The sequence below is a fragment of the Podarcis raffonei genome, chromosome 10 (assembly GCF_027172205.1).
Source record: "Podarcis raffonei isolate rPodRaf1 chromosome 10, rPodRaf1.pri, whole genome shotgun sequence".
Taxonomy (NCBI): domain Eukaryota; kingdom Metazoa; phylum Chordata; class Lepidosauria; order Squamata; family Lacertidae; genus Podarcis; species Podarcis raffonei.
Window position 1 is genome coordinate 77,984,602 of NC_070611.1, and position 24,283 is coordinate 78,008,884.

Here is a 24,283-nt window from a genome sequence, read left to right on the forward strand (position 1 = left end):
GCGAGTGAGGGTTCGGAGGCAGAACTGACCAGCGTCTGGCATTAAATCCCCCCCCCCATGCCTGCTCCCCTCTAGGCAGGCACCTGCCTTCCGTCACTGAACCTTCAGCCACACACAGTTCGGTGGACAGGGCTGTCTGCCTTGAATCTGGATTCTCCAGGAAATATTGATGGGTCCCTGGCTTTGCTTGGGGGTGGGGGCTGGGCAGGCAGGTGCCCCAGGCAGCGCAAAGCCCTGGGGCATCAGTGGGCAGAGAAGAGCGTGCCCCCAGGGGAGTCGGGGTGGGGAGAGGAAGTGGGCCAAACCCAGAGGCAGCCCAACATTTCATCTGTCTCAATTAGGCCAGACTTGGCTGTGATCATCAGAGCCTAAGCCCCTCTCTGCTGCCCTTGATGCTGCCGCCTGCTCCCCTGACAAGGTCTCTTGGATGCCTCTTGTGCCACAGCTGCACCAGAGTGTGGCTAATCCAAACTGATTTCTGAAATTAAAATTTCCTCTTCCTCCGCTGGCTATTTTCTCTCTGCCTGGTTATTATTGCATTGTATCGGCTGCTTCTCCAGGCAGACCCTGGCTGGGGGCTCCAAGGCTTCCTTGCAAGGCCTCCCCTCTTGCAAAGTTGAGGGGCTCAGCCGCCCTCCCAAACGGAGGGAGGGGGTTCTGCTCTTGGGTCCTTCCTGAGCTTGCAGTGGCTTTCCGGCGGATCCCATCCGGTTCCTGGCAGGTCCGCTACAGCCCAGCTACCCTTGAAACGCTCACTTTCAGTCTGCATTTACAAAGCGCATCTCTGCAGTGTGTTTGCTAGTCTTTTGCAACAAACCTGTTGCCAGGAAGCCTGCTGTTTTATTCCCATTTTTCAGATGGAGAACTGAGCCTGTAAAACCACCGTGTGAGAATCTCAGGGCACCTTAACAGCAGCCCAGCTAGGGCATGCGGCATCCGTGGCTCCCAGTCACCAAGGCTGTGTGCTCCTAGTAACCACTGAATACCGTTTGTAGGAGAGACCCGTTGCCTTGAGATGAGTTGCTTCTGGGCTTTGCATTAGAGCCTGTGGGCGGTCCCTTTGACAGGCAGGATGCTGGACCAGATGGTCCCCTTTTGGCCTCTTCCAGCAGCTGGGCTTCTCTGATGCTCCTCCTAAGGGCTGGCGTTGGCAGGAGGGTGACCCTCACTTGAACGGGTGTTGGCTGCTGCCACCTGGGCTCGAGGCTCTGAGTCCCTTCCCAGAGGTGTTTCTCCTCCTCCTCCTCCTGAAGTCCTCTGGCAGTTCAATTTAGCTGCTGTTTGCTGCGCACCTGCCCAGTGCCACCCTCCAGCTGAGCAGCGGTTGTCTCAGGAATCTGCCTTATGCCAGGATGGGACACGGATTGCTCCATTGAACCCCGCTCGGTCTCCTCTGACTGACAGCGATCTCCAATCCACGGTCTTTCCCAGCCCTGGACTCCCAAGGTCCCTTTTGCCTGGAGCTGCCAGGGGGCTGAGTCCGGGGCTTCCTGCTTGTCAAGTATGGGCCCTGCCGTTCGTCCTGCAGAAAGTGTGCAGGGATGTTGGTCCAGATGTTTTGTGAGCCAAGGAGAGGCGTGGAGAGCAAGCTCCGCCCTGGAGGCAGCAGCAAGCGAACTCACACACACAAACCCATTGAGGCGCTTGGGAGAAGCCGGTTGGTTGGTCCTTGTGCTTGCTGGCCTGCCCTGCTGCTGCCTGCCTGGGCTGGGAGTGCTCAGCAAGTGCCTTCGGAGCACCATGTGTCCATCCTGGCCTGGTTGTCGTTCGGAGATCAGTGGTGAGGGACTGGGTGCAGGGTGGGTGTGGCAGATCAAGCGTCTCTGCAGAGCCCAGCCTGCCATTTCCTCCTAATTAAAAGGCATTTCGGAAATCACAGCAAAAAGCACTAAAGTATGAGCCATTACCTCAACTTATTAGGAGTCAAGGAAATTTATGGTCTGCTATAAATACCGCTCCCTGCCTGGGTGCCGTAACTCAGCTGGCCCAGCGCCTCCCCGGCATGTGGCGATGGTCAGCAGCCCTTCGGTGGGCAGGTGACTTGTTCCTGAAGACGCAAGTAAATCATCCCCAGCCAGAAGTTGGGGGGGAGGGAGGGAGGCAGCAGCCGAGGGGGGTGTCCCAGAAAGCCGGCTCTCCTCTTGGGGTGGGAAGACGCTTCTTCCAAGGGAGCCTGCGCTGCTGCCGCCTCTTCTTCCACTGGTCCTTGCCATGTGGTGCCAGGTTTCAAGCCAATTCAATGCCATTCCTCTTGTCCTGCCGCTGTCCTTGGTGGGGAGGGGGGAGACTCAGGGATCACGGAGGGGCCGTACTCTGCACATGCCCAGAGGTGCCCTTGCTCCTGGGTAACCGTCGCAGCAGTTGGAGCCCTCTGGGATCCAGCATCCGTCTTCCCAAAGGGAGGCCCAAGAGCAGCGGAAGAATTGGGCTTGCCCAGGACAACAGAGGCATTGATGGGGCGGGAAGGGCTCTGCTGCAACCCAGCTAGCGCTTGAAGGCTTGACAAGGATGCTTGTCTCTGGCTGCTTTGTGGCCTTGATGCGCTCAGTGGAGAAGTTGTCAAAACGGCTGTCCTTCTCTCTCTCCCCACCCCCAGACAGACCTTGGGGAGGGCAAGATGCAAATGGGGGGGGGATCCTAGCAGTGAACTCAGTCCTCCCCTTGCCAACTCTGTTCTTGGACAACTGAGTCCCTGTGCTTCCTTCTGGGTTTTTTTGTTTTGGAGGGGGGAGTGGACTGGGCCAAAGCCGCCTCTCTCTCTGCCCTGTGATTTTCCACCAGGCTACCAGAGCCAAGCCCTCCTGGTGGGTGAGGCGGAGGGAGGAGTCGCCCGCCACCTCTGCCCAGGCACCTTGCCCTGGCCAGCTGGCTTCCTCCTCTCCTGGGCCAGGGCTGGTCAGCTGGAGCTGGTTTGCATGCCACCTGCGTGCCTGTGCGCTTGGACGGCTGCCACTGCCGCTCTGGGGACGGCTTTCAAAGGGGCCTTTGTGCGAGCCATGGGGGGAAGGCGGCTGCTTTCCGGGTGGGGGGGGGCGCAGTTCCCGCCTCCTGGCAGGCCTCGGTTCCTCCGCCATTTAGCAAAGCAGCGATGGGCAAGAGCAGCCCAGCCACCGAGGGTCCCAAGGCAGTGGGGAAGCTCAGGGCTGCCTCTCCTGGGAGCGAGAGGCGTGGCCGGATGGCTCCTGGCTGGCTTTCCCCACAAATAGGTTGTTCACACGGGAGGCAGCAATAATAATAAAAAAATGAAAATACTACCCTATAGCATTGATTGTTCAGCAGTCACCAGTTCATTGAAAGCCCCTCAAAGCTTTAAATGATAAAACATGCCGACGGTTCAGTTCGCATTGGCCAGTGTCAATAGCATCAACGTGATGCTCACCTTAAGCAATTCATGCAGGAGTTTTTCACTCACATCAAACAGGACAAGGGGAAAAGGCGAATCCCCTGCTCTCCCGGCAGTCACAATCTTCTCCTCCTCCTCCTCCAGCCAAGCCAGGCTGAGCTGTCTTTATCCCTGCACTTCGTAAGCCCAGCCGAAATGTCCACTGCAAAGGGCCCTGCCTCTGTCCAGGTGAGACGCTCCTCTGTCGTCTCCCCCCATCACAGTTTCATATTGAATCTCTCCCTCCTCCCCACCCACAATGCACCTGCAACTCTCAGGACCCTCGCGGCCTGGGAGTGGGACCCACATCCCGAGAGACCGCCTCTGACCTTTTCCTGCCGCTGGGCTGGAGGCCCAGCACAAGGAGGCCAGCAGGATTTGACCCACCTCCTTGTGGCATGTTGCCTTCAGCTTAACATTTGCGTTTCATTTGCTTCTGGGGGGACGAGGGATGCCACCTCCCCAACCGTGGCTTGCGATTGGCAAGGCTGCCCCCCCCCCCGGGGGACTGTCGAAGGCCCCCCTTCCCTGGGTGTGTGTTGTTCCCCCAGGGGATTTTCTTGCCCTCCCAGGGGGAGCTGGAGCCTGCCTCTCTCTCCCCCCCATAAGTTTTCTGCTCCGTCACTGTCTCCTTGCTTGCCGGCTTGTTTGATCCTGATCAGCAACCTTGAAGGTCTTCCAGGCTATCAGGCCTGTCCTGATGAGATAAGGGTGTGATAGGCGAGGGTCGAGTGCAGAAAGTGGCAGGAATAATCAATCACTCGTCCCTGGCACAGGCACACTCTCGCCCGCCTCCCACGAGGGTTGTCCTCCTGCGGAAAAGTGCTCCCCGCTTCGGTATCCATCCAGGGCCCCGCAGTTGCCAGCCTTTTGGGGGCGACGGTGCTTTGCCACTGACATGCCATGCACATCTTGCGTGTGGAGGAGCTTTTGGCTTCCCGCCAGCTAACGTGATAGGCTGAGCATGCCGTTCCATGCGCCTCACCTGCCTCCCTTTTTGCTCCTGAGGAGAAGGGGGGAATGGCCATGGTGTGCTTGCATGCGTGAGCAGAAAGAGATGCCCCTAGTCTTGTGTCCTGGCCGGGGGCGGGGGCGGGGGAAGCAGTTGTGGAAATGGACCATGGATTAAGCTGCTTTCTCTCCTTGGTTGCAGAGCAGGTAGATTTGGGAGGAGAACACAGAGGCGTCTTTGCACGGCCGGAAGTGCAAGCTGACACACAGATCTAGCTGTGTTGGGAAATGTGGGGCCTGGTCTTCAGGCACCGTTTTCCAGAACTGGCTCCCCGTTCTCAGCCTGTGCTGAAGCTTTTCTTGGTGTCCCCCCCCCCCCAAGCTCTGACCTCAGGCCTGTGTCTTTTCCTTTTTGTAAAGGAGGCAGGGAGGGGGAGGCGAGAGCACACCGGCCTAAAGCATCTTTCTCTGGCAGCCTTTGGGAGCCCCAGGTAGCGTCAGGCCACCAGCATCCCTTCAGGTGTGGCCATGGGCAGCATCCTTCAAGCTCTGCTGCGCCTCCCACCTCAGGTGTCCTTGGACCTCTAAGCAGAAGGGCTCAGGCCTCTTGATGGATCTGGCTGTCGCTCCAAGGTGGGGCAGGGGAAATAGGGGGGTGGGATTGAGCCGTGTGCTAATATGACTGTCTATCAGCACAAGCAGTTCTGCTTGCCATAAAGACACCCTTGTCTGCTGCTTTGGGGATTCTCCTGCTCTCCCCTCCCCCCCAGTGGATTTGGGGCAGGAGGGAAGGAAGCCCCATTGCACTGGCTGGAGCCCTTTTGCTGGCTTGCGGCTGCATTAGTTCAGTCCAGCCCACAATGTCTTCAGGTGGGTTTTGTGTTTCCTGTATCTGCACGCCCAGCTGAGCCGCATCACCTGATGGCATTTGGAGTTTAAATGCATCAGCAGAAGTCGAACAGCGCACTGAAACGCTTGCCTGGAGGAGCATGTTTCACCCTTGATGTAACCGCACTGAGACTCGGAGTATGTAAAACGAGAAAGCCGAGATTATTGTAGGAAATAAACGGTTGGACAGGAAAGATCCTAGTTCCAGCTAACTAAAGTGGAGCTCCCAAGAGCCATGCTCACTGCTCCGTGTCTGAGGAGAGAGAGAGAGAGAGAAAGGAAGGAGCCAGGTCAGGTCAGGAAGGCAGTCGAGGAAACAGCCTCCTCCCCATGCAAATGTGCCAGCCTTCAACGCAAGCTGAGTTTCACCCCAGCCCTTCCAACAGGGTTTGCGTTTCCCTTTAATTCAGAAGAGTCCTTGGCACTTGCAGAGTCCCTTGAGAGCACTGCGTGTGCTTCACGAAGTCCCTTCTCACAGCAACCCTGCGAGGTGGGTCAGCATGGCAGCTGCCATGAGGGGGTCTGGAGAAGGAGCCCAAAGCCCAGCCCTGTGGCTCCTGCCCTGCTAGGGCTCTCTGTGCCCCGTCCCGGCCCTTGGTGTATCCCATTTGGAAGCGATGCCTTAGGAGCCCCCAGCGGAAAAGGATTGTTGATCCCTCGACAATCAGAGCCGGAATGTTTTATTTAAAGCTGAGGACAGAGCGGATCAATGCGATGCGTAGGGAATCGGTACTGATCAGCAGTGTGGGGTGGGGGTGGCCTCCTGGCACTGGGCTGCTGCCTCATGGCGTGGGCGGGGGTTCTGGGTGTGCTGGTCTGTGGCCTCGGAAAGGCAGGGGCTCCCAGAGCAGCCCCCTGGAGGCAGCTGGTTCTGTGGGCCCCGCCAGGACGGCTCCTTTCCCCGCTGGTCTGGGATCTATGCCGGCTCTTTATTTATAATTGATGCCTGCTGCTCTCGCACACTCCGAGGTCGCGCAGGGCCATGTTGTGTTGCGCTCCTCCATTTGCCAAGGGCAGCCGAATCGCGGCCCTGGGAGGCCTCTGGCTCGCTCTTTCCACGCCTGGGACCTCAGGGAGGTGCTCTCTGAGCCTCGGGAGGGAGGGGGCGCAGGCCCCCCCTTTGAGGTCTCCTGCAGGCTGGCGCTTTTGTGTTTATCTCAAGCCTGTGGTTTAATGCCTCGTGATGACGGCTTGCCTGGCTCTTCCTTCTTAGTAGCCAAACGGCAACCCAAAGACGAGACCCTTTCTGTCCTCCCCCCACCCCCCCAGCTGTGATGGGGCTCGCCTTGTGCGCTGCAGCGGTCCATGGCTGGCTCTGCCTGGGCTCTCCCTCTCCCCCTTCCCTCGCCTCTCTGCTCCGTCTCCCTCCAGTGCATTTGAACTTGCTGCATTAAGCAGCCTGGCCCTGAGCGCCTCCAGGATCTCGCAGGGTTGCTTAGTTTGCTTAACGAAAGGCGCTTTGTGTGTCTCCTTGAACGCTGCTTACCTGCTGCCGATGCAGCACTTCTCCCTGCAAGGGCTTTTCTGCTGCGTTTTGGGTTGGATTTGAGTACCTCCAAGGGGGGGGGGAGACGCCACACAACCACACACACACACACCCCACTCAGCAAGTGGAAATGTGCTTCTGCAGCCAGCGGCATTTGGGTTAGTGGGGATTATTTTGGGGGGGGGGTTCTCTTTGTTGTTGTTTAGTCGTTTAGTCATGTCGGACTCTTTGTGACCCCCTGGACCAGAGCACGCCAGGCCCTCCTGTCTTCCACTGCCTCCCGCAGTTTGGTCAAACTCATGCTGGTAGCTTCGAGAACACTGTCCCACCATCTCGTCCTCTGTTGTCCCCTTCTCCTTGTGCCCTCCATCTTTCCCAACATCAGGGTCTTTTCCAGGGAGTCTTCTCTTCTCATGAGGTGGCCAAAGTCTTGGAGTCTCAGCTTCAGGATCTGTCCTTCCAGGGAGCACTCAGGGCTGATTTCCTTCAGAATGGAGAGGTTTGATCTTCTTGCAGTTCATGGGACTCTCAAGAGTCTCCTCCAGCACCAGAATTCAAAAGCATCAATTCTTCGGCGATCAGTCTTCTTTATGGTCCAGCTCTCCCTTCCATACATCACTACTGGGAAAACTATAGCTTGAACCATATGGACCTTTGTTGGCAAGGTGATGTTGTCTCTTTAGGAAGTGAGTTTGTGATGGTCCTGGGAGATGGTGATGGACAGTATTTTTGAAGGGGATGGGGGCCTTCCTTCTGCAGCTTCCCTGTGATTGTTTATGGGCTTTCCATGAGGAAGATCCCTCAGATGTTCGGGGCTGCCCAGGTCTGCTGCTGCTGCTGCTGGCTCAGTTTCTCTGTCCCTCCCTCTCGGTTGGGGCTGGCTGGGGGGTGGGACGCCCTGCTGGAGCTTCTCTAGGGGCTGGGGCCCTTGGGAGCCAGAGCTTTGGCCAAACCACTAGCCTGCTTCTGCTGCGGCTCCATCACACATGAAATCTGCTGGTGTGAGTGATCAGAGGTGGGCCTTGGCCTGGACCCAGACCCTAAGGCAGGACCCCCCTTCCCATAGCAGGTAGGGGGGTTGGGGGTCTTGGGGTTTTTTCCTGAAGCCCTCAACTTCTGTCTGGGAAGCCAGCCTGTTCTTCGGCATTCCCCCATTGTTGCATGGAGAAGGAGGACGACAGTGAGCTTTCCTCGTGTGCAGACGTGGGGCATAATTTAGGCACCCCAGTTTTGAAGCAGGGCTTTATGGGTTGCTGAGGAGCGGCTGTTGCCTCACTCCCAGGTGCTGCTTCCCTTCCACTGGAGGGGCGGATCTGTGAGCATCACAGGATTTTACTTTGGACCGTTGGGATGCTGAGGCCGGCCGGTTGGTTGTGCAGGTGCAGCCAACCCCACAGGTCGCTCACTGCCTTCCTGAGTATGGTGCAGCCCAGTCAGCCCACATTCCTCAGGTGACCTCCAAGGCCTCTGGACTGTGGGGGGGAGGGAGCGCTGCTTCTTGAGCTCCTTCCTCCCTTGCCTGTCCTCTCCTGCCCTTGGCACCACAGGCTCTGCAGGGCTCTCAAGGTGCTCCCTGGTCACCTGCTCCTCTCCTGGTCCAGGGCAGCCCAGGTGGATGTTCTTGGCGCTCCTGATGCTAGCTCTGGCCTTCCTTGAGGGAGTCAGGGTTCCCCATCCCTTGAGAGACTTGTGTCCCTTTCTCCCTTTCTCCTTCATCCTTCTCCCTTTAGGGCAGTGGTTCTCAACCTGTGGGTCCCCACAGTTGTTGGACTACAACTCCCATCACCCCTGACCACTGGTCATGCTGGCTAGGAATGATGGGAGTTGTAGTCAAACAACATCTGGGGACCCACAGGTTGAGAACCACTGCTTTAGGGTATGAGAGAGGCCTGGCTCAGTCCCAGGCAGGCAGCGAGAAGACTCTCTTTCCTCCTCCTTGTTGTTCCTTCATTTCACCTTCTAGGAACGGGGTAGAGCTACAGGGGCAACTTCATTAAGCAAAGGATTGGAGCTTCAGAGGGAGGGAGGGAGGGAGGGAGGGAGGGAGGGAGGGAGGGAGGAAGGAAGGAAGGAAGGAAGGAAGGAAGGAAGGAAGGAAGGAAGGAGAAGACCTGGGCAAAGAGAGCCTGTGGACCAGCGGCCGGTTTGTAGGGCTGCCGCCAACCATTCTGGGCCTGAGGCGTGGGTTCCAGGAGCCGTTCTGTCCCTGCAAATTGGGCAGGGGGGTCATGCCACCCTCCCCCCCCCCCAGGATTCCTCAGCTGCCTGCGCCTGCCCCTCTCGATCTCCGCCTTGGATCTGCGACAATCCCCCTGGGCAGGTAGCAGGCATGTGGAGTTGCTCCCCAGCTGGGGGCCGGGAAGGAGAAACCAGATTGCGTGGGGAAGAATCTGCAATGCTTATCACTTTACAAACGCGGGCAGAATTCACTTGGGAGAGGGGCAGCCTTTGAATCAACGCAGCTACAAGCATTCCCCAAGACAGACACAAAGGGAGGCCAGGTGCGCAGGCAGAATGATAAGCTGCACATGTGGTGGCCGTGCGGGGGGGGGGTCCTCTCTCCTTGCATGCGGCATTTCGGGTTGCAGAATTTGCCGGCTCCTGGCTGTGCCCCGTCGCTCTCCCACCCCGGACCGAGCGCAGGAGCCAGGCCAGCCGTCCGATGCGACTCTTCTCCATCCTGGCCCTTCAGCTGCCACACACCCTGCCAGGTTCTTGGGCTGCGAGGCATCAAAAGCTCCCCCCCCCCATGAATCTGATGCGGAGGGAGAGGTTTTGACAAATCCTGGCTCCCCCCTCCTGCCGCCGTGTCCATGCTGCGTCCGGGGCCGTCTCGCCAGCAGGGGGGGTTGACATGAGATGTGTATAAACTCCGGTACTAATAGATACTTGTCAGAGGATGAGGCTTGAGCGTGACAGGCAAGTGCTGGCGCGTTTACCTAGCGAGCCCTGTCAATCACTCGGTGGGGTTGAAGGCGCCTTGACAGCCAGCCCCACGGCTGGAAGAGAGCCTCCCTCTGGGTGGGCGGGCTGCGTCCCTGGGCTGAGAGCCCCAGTGGCAGCCCATGCCTGACCCAGAGAAGGCTTCAGGGGCCGGCTCCTTCCCCTCCCTGCTTCATCTCCCTTTCTCTTCGGGGCTGCTGGACTTACCATTCTTTTTTATATATATAAATATTAGATTTTACATAACAAATTTCAATTTAAACATATCATTCACCTTCACATTTAGGATTCTCAGAATCCCTTACTTCCCACTGCCCTCCCCAGGGTTCCGTTGTCCATCCCTTTTTCCTTCAGCTTATCCTATTTTCTCTAATTTGTTAGAAATATTATTAACCATTTTCCCATTGTATTTTGCATGTCACAAGCATTACTCTAATCCTGCCAAGGTGTGGTTACAATGTTCTCTTAAATACATTATAATTTTTCCCAATCCCCCTTGAATTTCTTCTCTTCCTGGTCTCTGATTTCGCCATTTTGGCGTAGTCCATCATCTTCATCCACGCCCCCCCTCTGGTTGGAGCTTGCCATTCCAGCCCTGTTCTTGGCAGGGTCAGCAGTGGGGATTAGCGACTGGTTCCCCTGCCCGAGGGCCTGGGAGGTTTTGAGCTCTGGGGTGCCATGTGCTGGGTGAAGGTCCCTCTTGGGCTGAGCGCTTTCCTCAAGGGAAATTTGGGCAAAAGGCAAGGGCTCCTGGCTTTCTGTGGAGAGGAAGGTGGGAGTTCCCTCCCAAAGGGGTCCCATAAAAGCTTCTCCCCATCTGCCAGGGGCTTGGGAGGCTGGGTTCAGCAGCTGCCTTCAGCAGAGTCAGACCCTTGGCTGATCCACCTCAGCACTGCCAACACTGACGGGCAGCTGGGGGTCGCCAGAGGTTTCGGAAAGGGGACAATCTCAGCCGCACCTTCTCCGCCTGCCGCTGGACTTCTTCTGCAACTTCTTCGGTGAGGCTGCAGGATCCAGACTGAAAGGCGAGCCTGTCGCGCACAGACTACGCTCTGCGTGTGTATACTGTAAATATAAGATATACAAGACGGCTGACGTTAATGGCAGCACCGGATTCTCAGCGACTTCGCTTTTATCACTCCAACTGGCAGGACTTCTGACCCGTCTGCCTTTTAAAATTCATTGCCCCCTCCTCATTTGGCTTCCCCCCCCCCACCCTGGTGCTGATCCGTCACGGCTTCCCCCCACGCAAGGGATTGTAAATCTCGCCTCTCTGCCTTACAACCCCTGTTATCATTTTCACGGCTCACCTCCGCCTTTGAATACTTAATTTAAAACTTCTGCCTCTCGCTCAGCGGTTCGTAATTCCAGGCCTGGTTCCTGGGGGGGGGGGAGGAAAAGAGGGTGATGGATGGGCCTTGGGAGGAGAGCGGAAGCCATAAGCCGAGTCTCCAGGGGGGGCGGGGGCAAGGGGAGAGTGCTTTTTTAACCGTTAAGTTTAATAAGATGGATATCTGGAGCACATAGTTATTCTAATCATGCCATTCCGCCTCCTAATCTATCGGCCTGTGTGATGGTTATGGCTTTTAAATTTCCGCAACCTTACGGTGACAAATTGTGTCTTTTCAATTGCAAAGTTTGGAATCAAAGTTCTGCGGGAGAAGGGTTGGGGTGGCCCCCAACATTACCTGATGAGCGCCCCAGGCGACCCTCCAAGGTCTCCCTCAGCCTGTTTTTGTACGCGGAGCCTTCAGGGTGCGTTGCAGCCCAGACACAGGCGTCCCTTGGCTCCAAGGGACCCTTTGGACCCCTGGCAAGGGGGCAGCCAGGCAGGCAGCTGGGCTACCCGGGGAGCTTATTCTGTTCCTAAGCATTCCTGCCTTTCATGTCTCAGGGACATCCAATGTGGGTTACGGCTGTTTTTTTAAGAAGCCCAAAGCAGCAGCAGCGACCGATGGAAAAAGAGGAGGAGAGTAAGGGAGGGCTGGATGGGAAAGGCCAGGCCCTCAAGGCCTGCGGAGGACCAGCATTTTCACAACAGGGGGGGGGCTCAGAGCCACCTGCAGGGCCCCCCGCCTTGCCCCAGGCGGCAGGAGAGCAGAGCTGGCCTCCAGATTACGGCCGGTGCAAAGGAAACAGAGTAAACCTTTTCTAGCACGGGAGTTCTGTTATGGGGAAAGAGTCACCTGTCACCAGTCTGTCTGCCAGAGATCTTACTGTATGGCTTATGTGTGGTCCTGATTTCTCTATGGACCCTCGTGCTTTGAACATTTGTTTGTTGTTTCCGAGGCAGAACTTCTCACGAACTCAAGAGATTCCTTTGGGTGAGCCCGTACTTGAGTGGTTCGTGTTGCAAAACGATGATCTGCTTGCGCTGCGCCGCAGTGGATCTCCCCCGGCTTGCCTTCGGGAAGCGGAGAACACTTGAATTTTTCAAGAGGCACTCGAAGCCCTGGGAGCGCCCAGCCCCTATTCCCTCCCCACTCATGGCAAGGGGAGGCGACCCAGTGGGCAGCTTCCCCTCTGGGTGCAAAGGGAGAGGTGGGAGATCCCGGTGGGGGGTGTTCCTTGGAGAGGGTGGGCTCTGAAGCCCCTCCAGGCTGCCTCCTGCTGTTGCTGCTCCTTTCCCCCTCCCGCCTCCTCCCCATGTAGCAGTTTAAAAACCTGCTTCTCTGCTAAGTGCTTCGCTTTATGCATCAAAAGCCTTTTCACAACTGAGTAAAGCCTAAACGGCGAGAGGAGCTGGAAGGCGGGGAGGCAGCTGCAGCCGTGGGCGTCCAGGATCCGTGGGGCCGGGTCGAAAGTGCCCACAGGCCAAGGCGAGCCACAGACTTCCTTGGCCATTGGCCTTCGTCCTCCTCTGTGCATGGGGGGGGGTGAGGAGAAGGGCCTGAGAATCTCTTCTCCCCACAGCACCTCCTGGGCTTGGAGCCTGTTCACTGGGGGATCGGGGCCACCTTCTGTGGGACTCCTCCAGGCCTCCCAAAAGGCCCAGCTGACTTGGGCCACTTGCCTCTGGGTGTTCCCCGCAGAGGACATGGGAGCATCCTGCCCAGCCTTTAGGCAGGTTGCGCTCACGGTTCGAAGCCCCAGGACTTGGTCTGCGGCTTTCCTCTCCAGGCCAGCTGACCAGGCAGCTCCTTGTCGTCGCCTCACCCCGGGGGGCACCCTCCCTTGGCCCTGGCCGCCCTTGGCCAGACACCCAGGGCAGGGTTGCAGTCCTGAGCTGCTTTTATTCAGGCTCACAGGGGAAGCAGGCCCAGGTTTTGCTCTCTGGGTTCTCTCTGCTCAGCAGCTGGGTTCCCCCCAAACAGACACCTCTTACCCTCCTGCCAAAAGAAAGAGAGGGAATTTTTCACCCTGATATTTATTTGGCTTCGGTTTCCTCTTGGCTTGCCCTTTGCCGGTGCCAGGCAGGATGGCTCGCTGGCAGGGCTCACCTGGAGCGATTTGTTCTGCCTCTTGTCTTTGGGTGGGGTGAGGAACCCTTCTCCTGTAGTTGCCTCCCCTGGATTGGATCTCGGCAAATGGCCAGGCCAGCCCTGCAGGGCGCGTGCCTCCTGGGCAGGTACTGCCGGCCCAACAGAGGTGAGGGCGCTGGGGCTGCCCCCTGACTCCAGGCGAGCAGAATCATCCATCCTTTTGCCACCTGGATGAGAAGACGGTCGTGTGGGAGCCCCCCCACCCCCAGCCTTCCCCTCTCCCTGCTCAACCTGGCAGCGCCCGCCTCCCAGGTGCCCAGGAAGCTTCCAGAGGTGCCCCTCTGCCCGGGCTGCATGTGGGGGCATTTGGGGCCGGGCCGGCTGCCTCTGCCTCTCCTTCTCCCATCGCGCAGAGCTGCCTGTTCCTCTCGCACCATTTGCTTCTTGCTAATTACGGGCAGATCCATTATGAATGGCGGGCAAATGCTAATCTGCTCAGAAAGTGGCTGGAGTGTCTGATGTTTTCCTTTGCATATTTCATTCATGTGCTTTCTCTCCCCGTATTACAGAAGCAGTTGCTGCTTCTCCTAGACAGGACTTAATTGGGGGGGGGGGCATTTCAGAGCAGGCTACCTGTTTAGCCCAGGGGAGAAGGAAGCTCCTGGACAGACCCTCTTCCTGGGTGAGGCCCAGGAAAGGCTGGTGCTCAAGAAACTTGCCCAGAACCCTGCTGCTGCTGCTGCTGGATCAGACCAGAGACCTTGGTCTCATCCCACACCCTGTGCCCCCCCCCCCAGGTGGAGGCAGCACAGGAGCGCCTCCATCGCAGGCCACGCATCTTCAGCAGCAACTGGTCTTCTGCCTCTGGTACAGGAGACGGCAGCAATAGGCAGCTACTGTGACTGGTAGTATCTTCTCTTGCAAAGTCACTTTGAGACCTTTCCTGTGGAAAAAGCAAGGAACTAATGTAATGGCTTGGCTCTTCTCCTACTCCCCAGCGGGGCTGCAGAATGTTTGCAAGGAAAGCAATTGCTGGTGGGGTTGGGGGGGTGCAGAGAGAGAAAGAGAAGCCAGCAGCCAACATTTCCAAGTGTCTCTTAAGTGTCTTTTGCTGGCTCCTTCTCTCTCACCCACACCCAGATGTGGGAGGCTTGGGAGACCCCCTTCCTGGTGTGCTGGCCAGGGGGTGACAGCGCTGCCTGACCCCTTCCTTGCGGTCTCCAACCTGCCCTTCTGAAGTGGCCCTTGCATACCTGGAGAGGGGAGCTCTTTGGCACTGCCCCGGCAGGCACAGAGAGAGGTGGGGGCCATTGCACCCCCGTGGCTTCCTTTGGGGCCTGCCCGATGCGCCCTGCGGAGGGTCCCTGGAGCCTCCCCCTTGCCCTCGGTCCCTGGGCCCGGCTCCCAGTGGGGCAGAGGAGCCGGCTTGCCTTCTCCCCTGGCCGGCGCTGTACTTGCGCCCTTGTCTGCAAACCTCATCAAATTCCTGGATATTTAGACATCCATTTTATTGCTTAATCGAGCTTGAAGCAGCTTAAATGAATACAAGTGTTTGTAGTCGTGAGGGCGGAGTTTTATGGCTTTGGAGCAGGGGCCAGCTTCATCCTAGCGCAGCCGCCTCCAAGGCAGAGGCCCCCTTGGCTCTGCGGCGGGGGGGGGGGGCTGGCATGGAAGGGCAGCACGGCCAGAGGGACTGGGCAGGGAGCAGCAGAAGCTGGGCACTGCCACCCTGGGCTCCTTCCTCAGGCGCCAGGGAGCTGCCCTCAACTGGTGCCGGAAGAGCCCCATCCGCTTTGGAAAAATGTGTCTATATCTTGGCCTGCTTTTCAAATGGGAGAGGTCTACAGTCCTACAGTTTAACCAAGAAATGTATATGTTCATTCCATTTTTACCGCACCTGCCCTCCAGGGTGATTTGGGGGGCTGTATCCCCCCCCGGCTTTCTCCTGTGGGGCAGGCTGGGCCAAGAGGCATGGTTGGCCAAAGGTCACCCCAGAAGGTTATTGGTCCAGCTCCCAGCAAAGAGAACACCTCGCTCGAATAGCAGGAGGTCATGCAAGCTCCGTTCCCAAACTGAGCCCAGGAGTATCAAGGCAGCCTGGATGCCAGGGAGATTTGGGGGTGCAGGCTGCTGGGAGAAGCCCCCCGGAGCTGTCCCTGGGCTGTCTGAGCTCTGTGGCTCTGCTGCTGCCACCACCGGAGTTTGTGGCCCTCTTGCCAACAAGCCGTGCCCTGGAGGGGGGCAGGGGTGGGTGACGCTGCGGTGACGTTGAGGCCCCACGTCCCTGGTGTTTGACTGTCGCTCGTTGTGTCCTGAGCGAGGATTGATTTCTGTGCTGTGCGCCTGACAAGGGCAGTCCCTGAAGCAAAGTCATGTGCTGCTTGATCCCCGGGATCGGAGAGCAGATTGATTTTGAATTTGTTCAAGTGCCGTTGCCCCAGGCAGCTTGTGAGAGAGAGACTGTGAGTGTGTGAGAGAGAGCTTTATTTTCACCACCCAAGTCTCCCCACGCCCCTGGGACCCACGCAGGGTGGAGGGTATGGCTGGGGAGGTGCTTTTCGGTGTCGGAGCGAGCCGCCTGGCAAAGTGTGTTTAGCACGATGGCACTTTGTGGCACCTCAATCTGGGGGTGCAGGTGGCTGAATCTTGGGGTGACCCCAGACTGGAAAGGTCTGAGTTTGCAGTCCCCTCTGGAGGCGGGTCCCTCTCACCCGCCGGACGCCCTTCCACGTGCCCCCTGACAGTGTTCTGCCCGCTTTGTGTCTCCTGCAGGTGGAGGTGGAGGTGGAGAGCATGGACAAAGCCGGGAACTTCATCGGCTGGCTGCACATCGACGGCGTCAACCTGTCGGTGGCCTTGGTGGAGCAAGCGCTGTCCAAGGTGCACTTCACAGCGGAACGCAGCAACTACTACAAGCCCCTGGTGGCTGCAGAGGAGGCCGCCAAGCAGAAGAAGGAGAAGGTACCTGCCAGCTGGGAAGGAGGGCGGGAGGCGGGGGGGAGGTCCTCTTTCTGGTCCACGAAGGGGCATGCCTGGGTGTGCTCCCAAGGTTCGGTGGCTCCCCAGCATCGTTTGGTGCAACGCTCCTCTCTCAGCCGGGCCCCTTCCACTCTCCCTGCCAGCCGACCAGGTTTGGGTTGCCGTTGGCCGGATGCAGGCCAGGTGCCCTTTGCCCCGTTGCCAGGCCCACTCCTGCCAGCCTCAGCCCCGCCAGCCAGTGCGGAGGAATCCCCACCTGAGCCAGGGCTGTCTGCCCTCAGTTTTTAATTGCCAATTAACAACTTGCCTTGCTCTTTCTCCTGTCTTGCCGCCGCCCCGGAACGGGGGAGAATGGGAGCCCCTGCCCTCCCCTCCTGGAGGCACAAGGAGCTGGAGGGAAGGGGGGAAATGTGGGCCTCTCCATCCCTGATTCACCTGCAGGGATGGCATCCTGACAACGTAGGAGAGGAGACCTCTTGAGCTTCCTCCGTCTCTTCTCCCTCCTCCCCACTTTGGTTCGTCGGCCGGCAATCCAGAATGTCCTCGGCAGATTTCCCTGCCCCTTGGGGAGCCGTGCCTGAGCCTGTGAGGTGGGGCCGCTTCCCACCAGGCTCCCCGGGACTCTGCCAGTGTGCTGGACGGCCGAGCAGCCTTTGGGGGCCATCCGCCTATGCAAATGGCTCCAGCCTGGCACTGACAAATGCCCGCAAAGGCCCCTTGTCAGTCCTCGGGAGCAGAGGACGTGAAGCGTCCGCACTCCTCTGGGGCAGCCCCACTTCCAGGACGCGCTTGCTCTCTTCTGCCCCAAGGGCAGGAGGAGGCTCAGCAAAGGAGCTTCTGGGGGGAGGACGGGCCCATCCTGTCACTGCTTGTCTCTTCTAAGTCCTGCCTCGTGAACTGCCAAGCAGTTTGGGGAGAACCTAATCAGGCACGGAAGCGTCCTGGGAGCCGGGGGGGCACTTGCTCCCCCTGCCTTAATGGAGCCCGTTCCGGCGGGAGAGTGTCGCCCCAGAAGCACCGGCCCCCGGAGGGCTCCCAGCACCGTTTGACTTCACTCTTCCATTAATTAAATCAGAGGCTGTTTGGACGCCTCCAGGGAAGCAGGCACGTCCTGCGTGATTTGTGTCGCTGGCACGGAAATCGTGTGCGAAGGTGTGGGCCTGCTTCTTGCGAGGGGGCCCCACACAGCATGGCCGGACTGAGCCGCGGGATTGGAAGAGGCGGCTGCCTTTGCCCGCCCCTCCCTCCACGGCCCCTCCCCTCCAATCAGCCTGGCCCTTGCCTGTGCTTCTTCATGCCCGGCTGTCGACCTGACTCTTCTTGGCCCCCGGGTAGATCTCAGCTCCCTTGCAGCCGGCTGCACTATGGTGCCCGCACCCTGGTCCTTCCCCTGACAGCTAGAGAGCATGCAAGGCTCAGCGCTGTGTCATCGGCCAGGGCCGGACACCATAGTCCCTCCTGGACAGGCTGTTCTGGAGCCCCTGCCATTGGCATGCCAGTCCCGGGCCTCTCTCCATCCTCAGCCCACCTTGAGCCGAGGGGACCTGGCTTGGGCTGCTGTGGCCAAGGGTCCTGCTCCCCTCCTCTCTTGGCTGCAGCTCCCTGGGTGCCCATTTGTGGCTGGTTCCGTTTCTCTTTCCGTGGCATCCCTGGGAACGTGGCTGGTGAGCGTTTTGTGGCCGTAGCGCTTGAGCTCCTTGGGTTTGAAGAGCAGTCCTTCTGCACTCCCAGCACCATCCCTGTGCCACCTTCTCCGCCAGGGTGCTTGAGTGGGTCAGGCTGGGCGTCTGTGCCTTTGGCAGGGGGCTGAGATCTGCATTTGGGGCAGAGAGAGAGGCTTCCCGGGGTGGCAGCCCCAGAGCAAAGCTGTCTCCTGCCGCTGACCTCCTCCTGCTCCTCTCTCTGGTGTGTGGAGGTGTAAATTGAGCGGCAGAGAGGGAGGGGGACGGCGTCGTGTGGGCTCCCTTCCGCAGCCCGGCTGCCTTGCCTGTCACAGCTCCCCCTGCTCGGCCGCCCACCCGGCGATTCGATCGGACTTGACAGCCTGTCTCTTTGCATCAGCGCAGCCGTGCTGTGCTCCTGTTGTGCAGGGGCCTGGGTGAGGCTGCCACCTGGCACAGGGGGGGCGGTGGGGTGTGCCTGCCTGTCTCCTCCTCCTCTTCAGGCAGCCAGGGCTGGGAGCTCTGAGCCTGCCCAGAAAGCTTTCTGTGTGGGGCTCTCTTCGGCACAGGGTGCTGGTCGGGGGGCCAGGGGCTCCTTCTCCACTGTCTGCCTCCCCTCAAACTAAGAGATGCGGGTTTCTGCGCTCCTAGGAAAGGCCGTACCTATCAGCTGGAGTGTGGCCTTGCTGGAGGGGCTCTGGCTGCTTCCCTGCCTCCAAAGTCACCTCTCCGGTGCCCCTCCTGGTCCTCTGCAGTCGCCAACTCCCCTTCCCGGCCTGTGAGATCATTACTAGGCTGAGGTTTCCCCCGGTCCTCCTGCCTTGTGCACCAAACCTCTCTGGCTCCTGTGACCTCTGGCTCCATCCTCGTCCCCCCCGCCCCCCCCCAGGTGTGGTCGCACTACGAAGAGGCCCCCGTGGAGGACGTGGTCCTGGTCCCCGAGGAGAAGGAGCGCACGGCCAACTACAAGCCGGTCTTTGTCACGGAGATCACAGATGACCTCCACTTCTATGTGCAGGATGTGGAGACAGGTAAGGGGGCAAGGCCGGGGGGGGGGGGGGAGCTCCTTGGTTTGATTGACGCTCTGCCAGAATATTTGCAGGACAGACCCAGGGACCTGATCCAGAGGGCTTGCATGGGCTAAGCAAGAAAGAGGGGCTGTTCTCCTGCTGCTCCTTCTGATCTTCAGGCCTCAGCTCCACAGCCCTCATACCCTCCCCCCTTCCTGAATGGGGGGTATGGAGCTGGGGGAGGTGGGGCCCTTGGGTGCCCCCAAGCTCTCGGGGTGGAGGCCTGCCTTGGCCTGGGGGTTCACCAAAGATGAGCTCAGTGCAACTGATCCAAGCAAAGCTTTGCCTGCCCCATTCTGCCCCATGGCGTTGGGGGAGAAGGGGTGCCCTGGAGCAGCTGCTGATAGCTTCCTGCAGGCCCTGAGTCTCTCATTGCCCCCCCTCTTTGTTTTAGGGACCCAGCTAGAGAAGCTGATGGAGACCATGCGGAGCGAGATTGCTGCCCACCCCCCTGTGGAGGGCTCCTACACCCCCCGCCGCGGAGACTACTGCATCGCCAAGTTTGTCGACGGAGAGTGGTGAGGGTGCTGTGTTGAGGGAGGGGCACAGGAGGGGGCCCCCCGTAGCTGCCTTGTGTGGGATGCCACCCTCGGGACTCAGGGTCCCTCCGGCTTAGCCCCTAAGATTTGCAAGGCAGCCTCCCGGGGTGCCAGCTGGGGCAGGGGGATGCTTGGCCATGACCCTTGGCCATTCCGGGAGGTGCAGGCAGCCAGGGAGGCTGCCTGTAAGGATGGAGCTTTTGGCAAGGGAGAACCTCATAGCAGATTTCTCATTTTCAGGGCAGCCCGCCCCACCCGCCTTGCAACAAGTGCCAGGGGTGGCACTGGCTGAAAAGTGTGGGGTCTCAAGCTTATTCCCCCCTCCCCCCTCCCTTACAGGTACCGTGCCCGGGTGGAAAAGGTGGAGTCTTCAGCCAAAGTGCATGTCTTCTACATCGACTATGGGAACGTGAGTGGGGGGGTCTTTGGGGGAAGATTCCCTGGGGGCCTCAGCAGCCCCAGAGCTGCTTTGGGGGGCAAGGCCTCTCTGGACTGGGGGGCCCTCCCTCCGAAAGGCCTGGTCCGTAATCTGTGGGGGCTCCTGAGCCCCACCTTGTTGCGGGAGCCCAAAGTGTCTTCTGCAGCAAGGACTTCCCTGCGGCTGCTCCTGGGCAGCTTGGCCCCACTGCAGCAACTTCCCATCCGGACTGCTACAATGCGCTGTACGTGGGGCTGCCCTTGGAGACTGGGAGGTGCCCCCAGGGGCTGGGTGGCCTCGATCCTGAAGCATTTGCATTGCACCCGAGTTAAAGGCTTCAACAAGCCCTATAGGACTTAGAGCAGGGCCTCTTATGAAACTGCAGGTTGTTACCATAATCCTGCCAATGTTTTTATCTGTTTGCAAGTATATATTTAAAGTTGACAATTAAATGAGCAAATTACCGCATTTTCCGTGTTTAAGACTAGGGTTTTTTATTTTAAAAATATCTTTAAAATATGCCCCCATCTTACACATGGGTAGTGCAGAGCGGGCGATTGGTTGCCGCCTGTGGCGACAGGGTGGGTGATTGGTGGCCGTGTGAAGGGCTGTTTGCAATCAGCTGCCTCTGTAGCAATAGTGCAGTTGGTTGGCGGCTGCGGGTCTTGGGCGATGCACACAATCGTCAGTGGCGGGTGAGCGATTTTTTGGCAATTCCAGCCCCTAAAAAGCTCAGCAACTCTGTGCCATTTTCTTAAATCAGAGTCCCCAAAAATAAGGATCGTCCTATATATGGGGATGTCCTATAGACAGAAAACTCTGGTAAATGAATTTTTTATATGCAAAAGATATTAAAAATAAATAAATTTAAGGAACCGCAGAAAGAGGAGGAAGGAAGTCAAGCTTTGAAATGTTGAAATGATTGTAAAACTAATGAAATGTATAAACATGAAAAGTATAAATAAAAACTTAGGGCGGGGAGAGGACTTAGGACAGGTAACGGAGGGCCTGCCTGCTGGAGATGTACGGAGGAGGCTGCTGGGGGGAGCTTTTCAGGGAGAGCATGTGCTGGTGTTGGGGCGCCCTTCCCAGCCCTCCCCCCTGGAAATGTGGCAGACGCCAGCTTCCCTGACTTCCAGTCGCCAAGTGACAAGGAGTGTCCTTTGCCAGACCTTTGGTGGGCGCTGTGCCTGGTCCGCAGGGCAAAGGGAACTGATGGTTTTGACTGGTTTTCATATTCCATTGTTGCATTTGGTGTGTCTGCTGTGAAAAACAAACATCTTTTCCACGCTGTCCCGAGATCTGCGGAACCCGGGCGGGATAGGAACCGCGCCAGGGGGTGACCAAGCTGCTTTTTCTCCCCCCTCTGCAGAAGGAGACTCTTCCCTCCACCCGCCTGGCCACCCTGCCAGCCGCCTTCAGCACCCGCATCCTCCCTGCTCAGGCCGCCGAGTACAAGTTTGCTTTCATCCAAGTGCCCCAAGATGTGAGTCCTGGCCGGGGGTGGGGGCCTGGGGGGCAGAAGGCAAGTTAGGGGGAGGCCAGGGGGAGGTTGCGAGTTGAGTTGTACCCTCCTGACCCTGAGCTGTGTTAGGAGATTGTCCTACTCTTGAATAGGACCCTGGCAGAGACACATGCCCGACTGGCATGTTCTCTCCCTCCTCGTCGTTCATTCGGGAGCTTCAAAAGCTTTCTTCAGCCCGAACATCACAGCGACCGATGCCAACAGACACCGGCACACTTAGGGATCCGCAGAGTTTGCGCATCTCGTGTGACAGACCTCAGCAACTCAGCGTTTTGGCTAATCTACTTTATTTACCTATAAACACACACAGAGCACTGCAACATGGCTCCCTCTCTAGCATCAGAGAGCAAAGAGAAAAAACAAAGGACAATAGTCCCACTTCACGGAGCACAGGACCACAAACATCCTGTCTCCGTCACTTCCCACTCTGTGGAGTCAAAACATACACCGTCATGTGACAGACAACAATCCCATGACTGCAACCACGGAGCAGAAATTCTAACAAGCGGCCCCTCATTAGCCACCTGGAAGAGGTGGACCGGAGGTCACGGCCGGAAGGGGCAGCTGGAGGGTCTGGGGGAGGAAGCCCAAGGGCGGTGGGTCCTCAGTGCTGCAGAAAGGCTGGTTCTCTGCTTCCTTCTCAAACTCTCAGGAAATGCAGGTGCCCCCAGTGCGGTGGTTGGGCTGTAAGCGCAGGAGAGATGAAATGTGTTCCATCTTCCCCCGAAAGGAAGTGACTCAGAATATGGTGGTGGCAGCCAGCACTGGGGGCTTTGGAGAAGGAATGGGTCCATTTACGCAGAGAAGAGGGGCCCGGTGGACGCCTGTTAGCCTCTCCCCCATGTTGAGAGGCTGCCCTAATAATAATAATAATAATAATAATAATAATAATAATAATAATAATAATAATAATTTATTATTTATACCCCACCCATCTGGCTGGGTTTCCCAACAGGACATTAAAAACACGGTAACAGATCAAACGTTAAAAGCTTCCCGAAACAGGGCTGCCTTCAGATGTTCCTAAAAGTCAGATACAGTGGACGCTCGGGTTGTGAACATGATCCTTGCGGGATGCACGTTTGCAACCCGCAGCATTCGCAACCCGCATCTGCACACGCACGGGTTGCGATTCGGTGCTTCTGCACATGCATGACCGCCGAAACCTGGAAGTAACCCGTACCGGTACTTCTGGATTTCGGCAGTCTGCAACCCAAAAAAATGCAACCTGAAGTGGCTGTAACCCGAGGTATGACTGTAGTTGTTTATCTCCTTGACATCTGCTGGAAGGGTCTTGTCCAGGCAGAACGTTGGGGTGCTCAGGAGCTGCTGCTGCCAGTTTCTTCTGTCCCACTCTGGAGGGCGGGTTCCAGGCACCCCTCTGACTGTGTCCCCCCTTCCTCTCCCCGCAGGAGGAGGCCAGGGCAGACGCCGTGGACAGCGTGGTGCGCGACATCCAGAACACGCAGTGCCTGCTGAACGTGGAGCACGCCGGGCCCAGCTGCCCCCACGTCACCCTGCAGTTTGCCGACTCCAAGGGCGACGTGGGGCTGGGGCTGGTGAAGGAGGGCCTGGTGATGGTGGAGCCGCGCAAGGAGAAGCAGTTCCAGAAAGTGGTGAGTGGCGGCGGCAGGTCCGCCCGGGAAGTGGGGCGGGTGGGGCGCTGAGCAAGGGGGCAAAGGGGGCAGGGGAGAGGGCCTGCTCTGATTCCGCCTCTTCCCTCCAGATCACAGAGTACCTGAATGCCCAGGAGGCAGCCAAAAGTGCCCGGGTAAGTCAGCGAGCAGCGACCTCCAGGCAGGGGGAGAGGGCTGGAGAGCTGGGGGGGGGGCAAGCGGTCCCCACGGAGGGGGTCTTGGGAGGGGTCCCTGGTTGCCGCTCAGATCTCACCCTCCCCTCTCTGCCCTCCCCGCAGCTGAACTTGTGGCGCTACGGAGACTTCCGCGCTGATGACGCCGACGAGTTTGGCTACAGCCGCTAAGCGACAATCCCGCTGGCCCCTCGCGGCCCCCGCCACGCCCCCCCTTGCTGAACCCCAAGCGCCGCCCTGCCTCTGGAGCCCAGGGCCCACCCGGCGGGCGCAAGGGGGAGGGCTTCATCCGACTCCAGGAGCAGACAGACTTGGCAGTGCCGGCCTGCGGAGGGAGGGAGTCCTGGGGTCTCCCCCCCACAGCCAAGCCTGCCCCCTCCCCACCCTCCTCCTCCAGCAGCAGCAGGGGGGTGTCTGCGTGACGCTTTGGAAGCCAATAAAAGTAGTGAGAAGCTGGCCGAGGCCGTGTCTTTTTGGGGGTGGGAGAGACGGAGGGGAGGGGAACACCCTTTCCCCCCCCCCAGAGCTCACACTGAGTTCTGCTCCTATTTCCGGGGGAGGGGCAGGCATGTCAAGCAAGTACACTAGAGCAGGGGGGCATCTCTGCTCAAGGAGACGGGGGGCACAGGGGGTCATGGGGGGGCTGCTTTCTTTTTGCTCCGTGGGGTGGGCTTGGGGTTAAGAGTTATCGTTGCTGCTGCCGTTATTTAAATTTGTATACCCCCCTCCATCCCTGGATCTCAGGGCAGTTCACAACACAAAAATCCAAAGGAAAAGAAGACACAAAATACACAAATGACGACTTTGAGACTGTCAGGTTTGCCCAATATTGCATATGCACTTGGCATCTATTCCTTGTTAGTCATCAGCTTGTCCAATGGTTAGGGATTAAGAATGCAGACATTAACCAAGCAAATTCTACCAGAAGGCCAAGCCTGCTTTGACTCCGCAGACCAGATGGATGGAAGTTTGGAAGAGCCCCAGGTTGGGGGGCAGAGGAAAGGGCCACCAGGGGAGCAGGGGGGCTGGCTCTTCCTTGGCCTCCACAAGGCCCTCTCCTGCCCTTGTCCTCCTTTCCTTCCTGAGAGCATGAGAAGTGCCTTGTGGATCAGGCCCGTGGCCCACCTAGTCCAGCGTCCTCTTCTCCCATGACGGGAGGCAGAGCTTGGCCATCCTGGCTGGAAGCCACTGGCACCCCCTCTTCCTCCT

At 58.4% G+C, this 24,283-nt stretch overlaps 1 protein-coding gene across 1 annotated transcript in view; it reads left to right on the plus strand.

Annotated features, from left to right (window-relative positions):
- SND1 (staphylococcal nuclease and tudor domain containing 1) overlaps positions 1–23,531 on the plus strand; it is a 237,003-nt gene extending 213,472 nt beyond the window's left edge. The window contains exons 17-24 of the mRNA XM_053407017.1: positions 15,845–16,033; positions 18,602–18,743; positions 19,177–19,300; positions 19,661–19,730; positions 21,112–21,225; positions 22,677–22,880; positions 22,991–23,035; positions 23,180–23,531. Coding sequence (XP_053262992.1) covers positions 15,845–16,033; positions 18,602–18,743; positions 19,177–19,300; positions 19,661–19,730; positions 21,112–21,225; positions 22,677–22,880; positions 22,991–23,035; positions 23,180–23,245 — 954 coding nt within the window. The 3' untranslated portion in view covers positions 23,246–23,531. The remainder of the gene's footprint in view (positions 1–15,844; positions 16,034–18,601; positions 18,744–19,176; positions 19,301–19,660; positions 19,731–21,111; positions 21,226–22,676; positions 22,881–22,990; positions 23,036–23,179) is intronic.
- Positions 23,532–24,283: the final 752 nt, after the last annotated feature.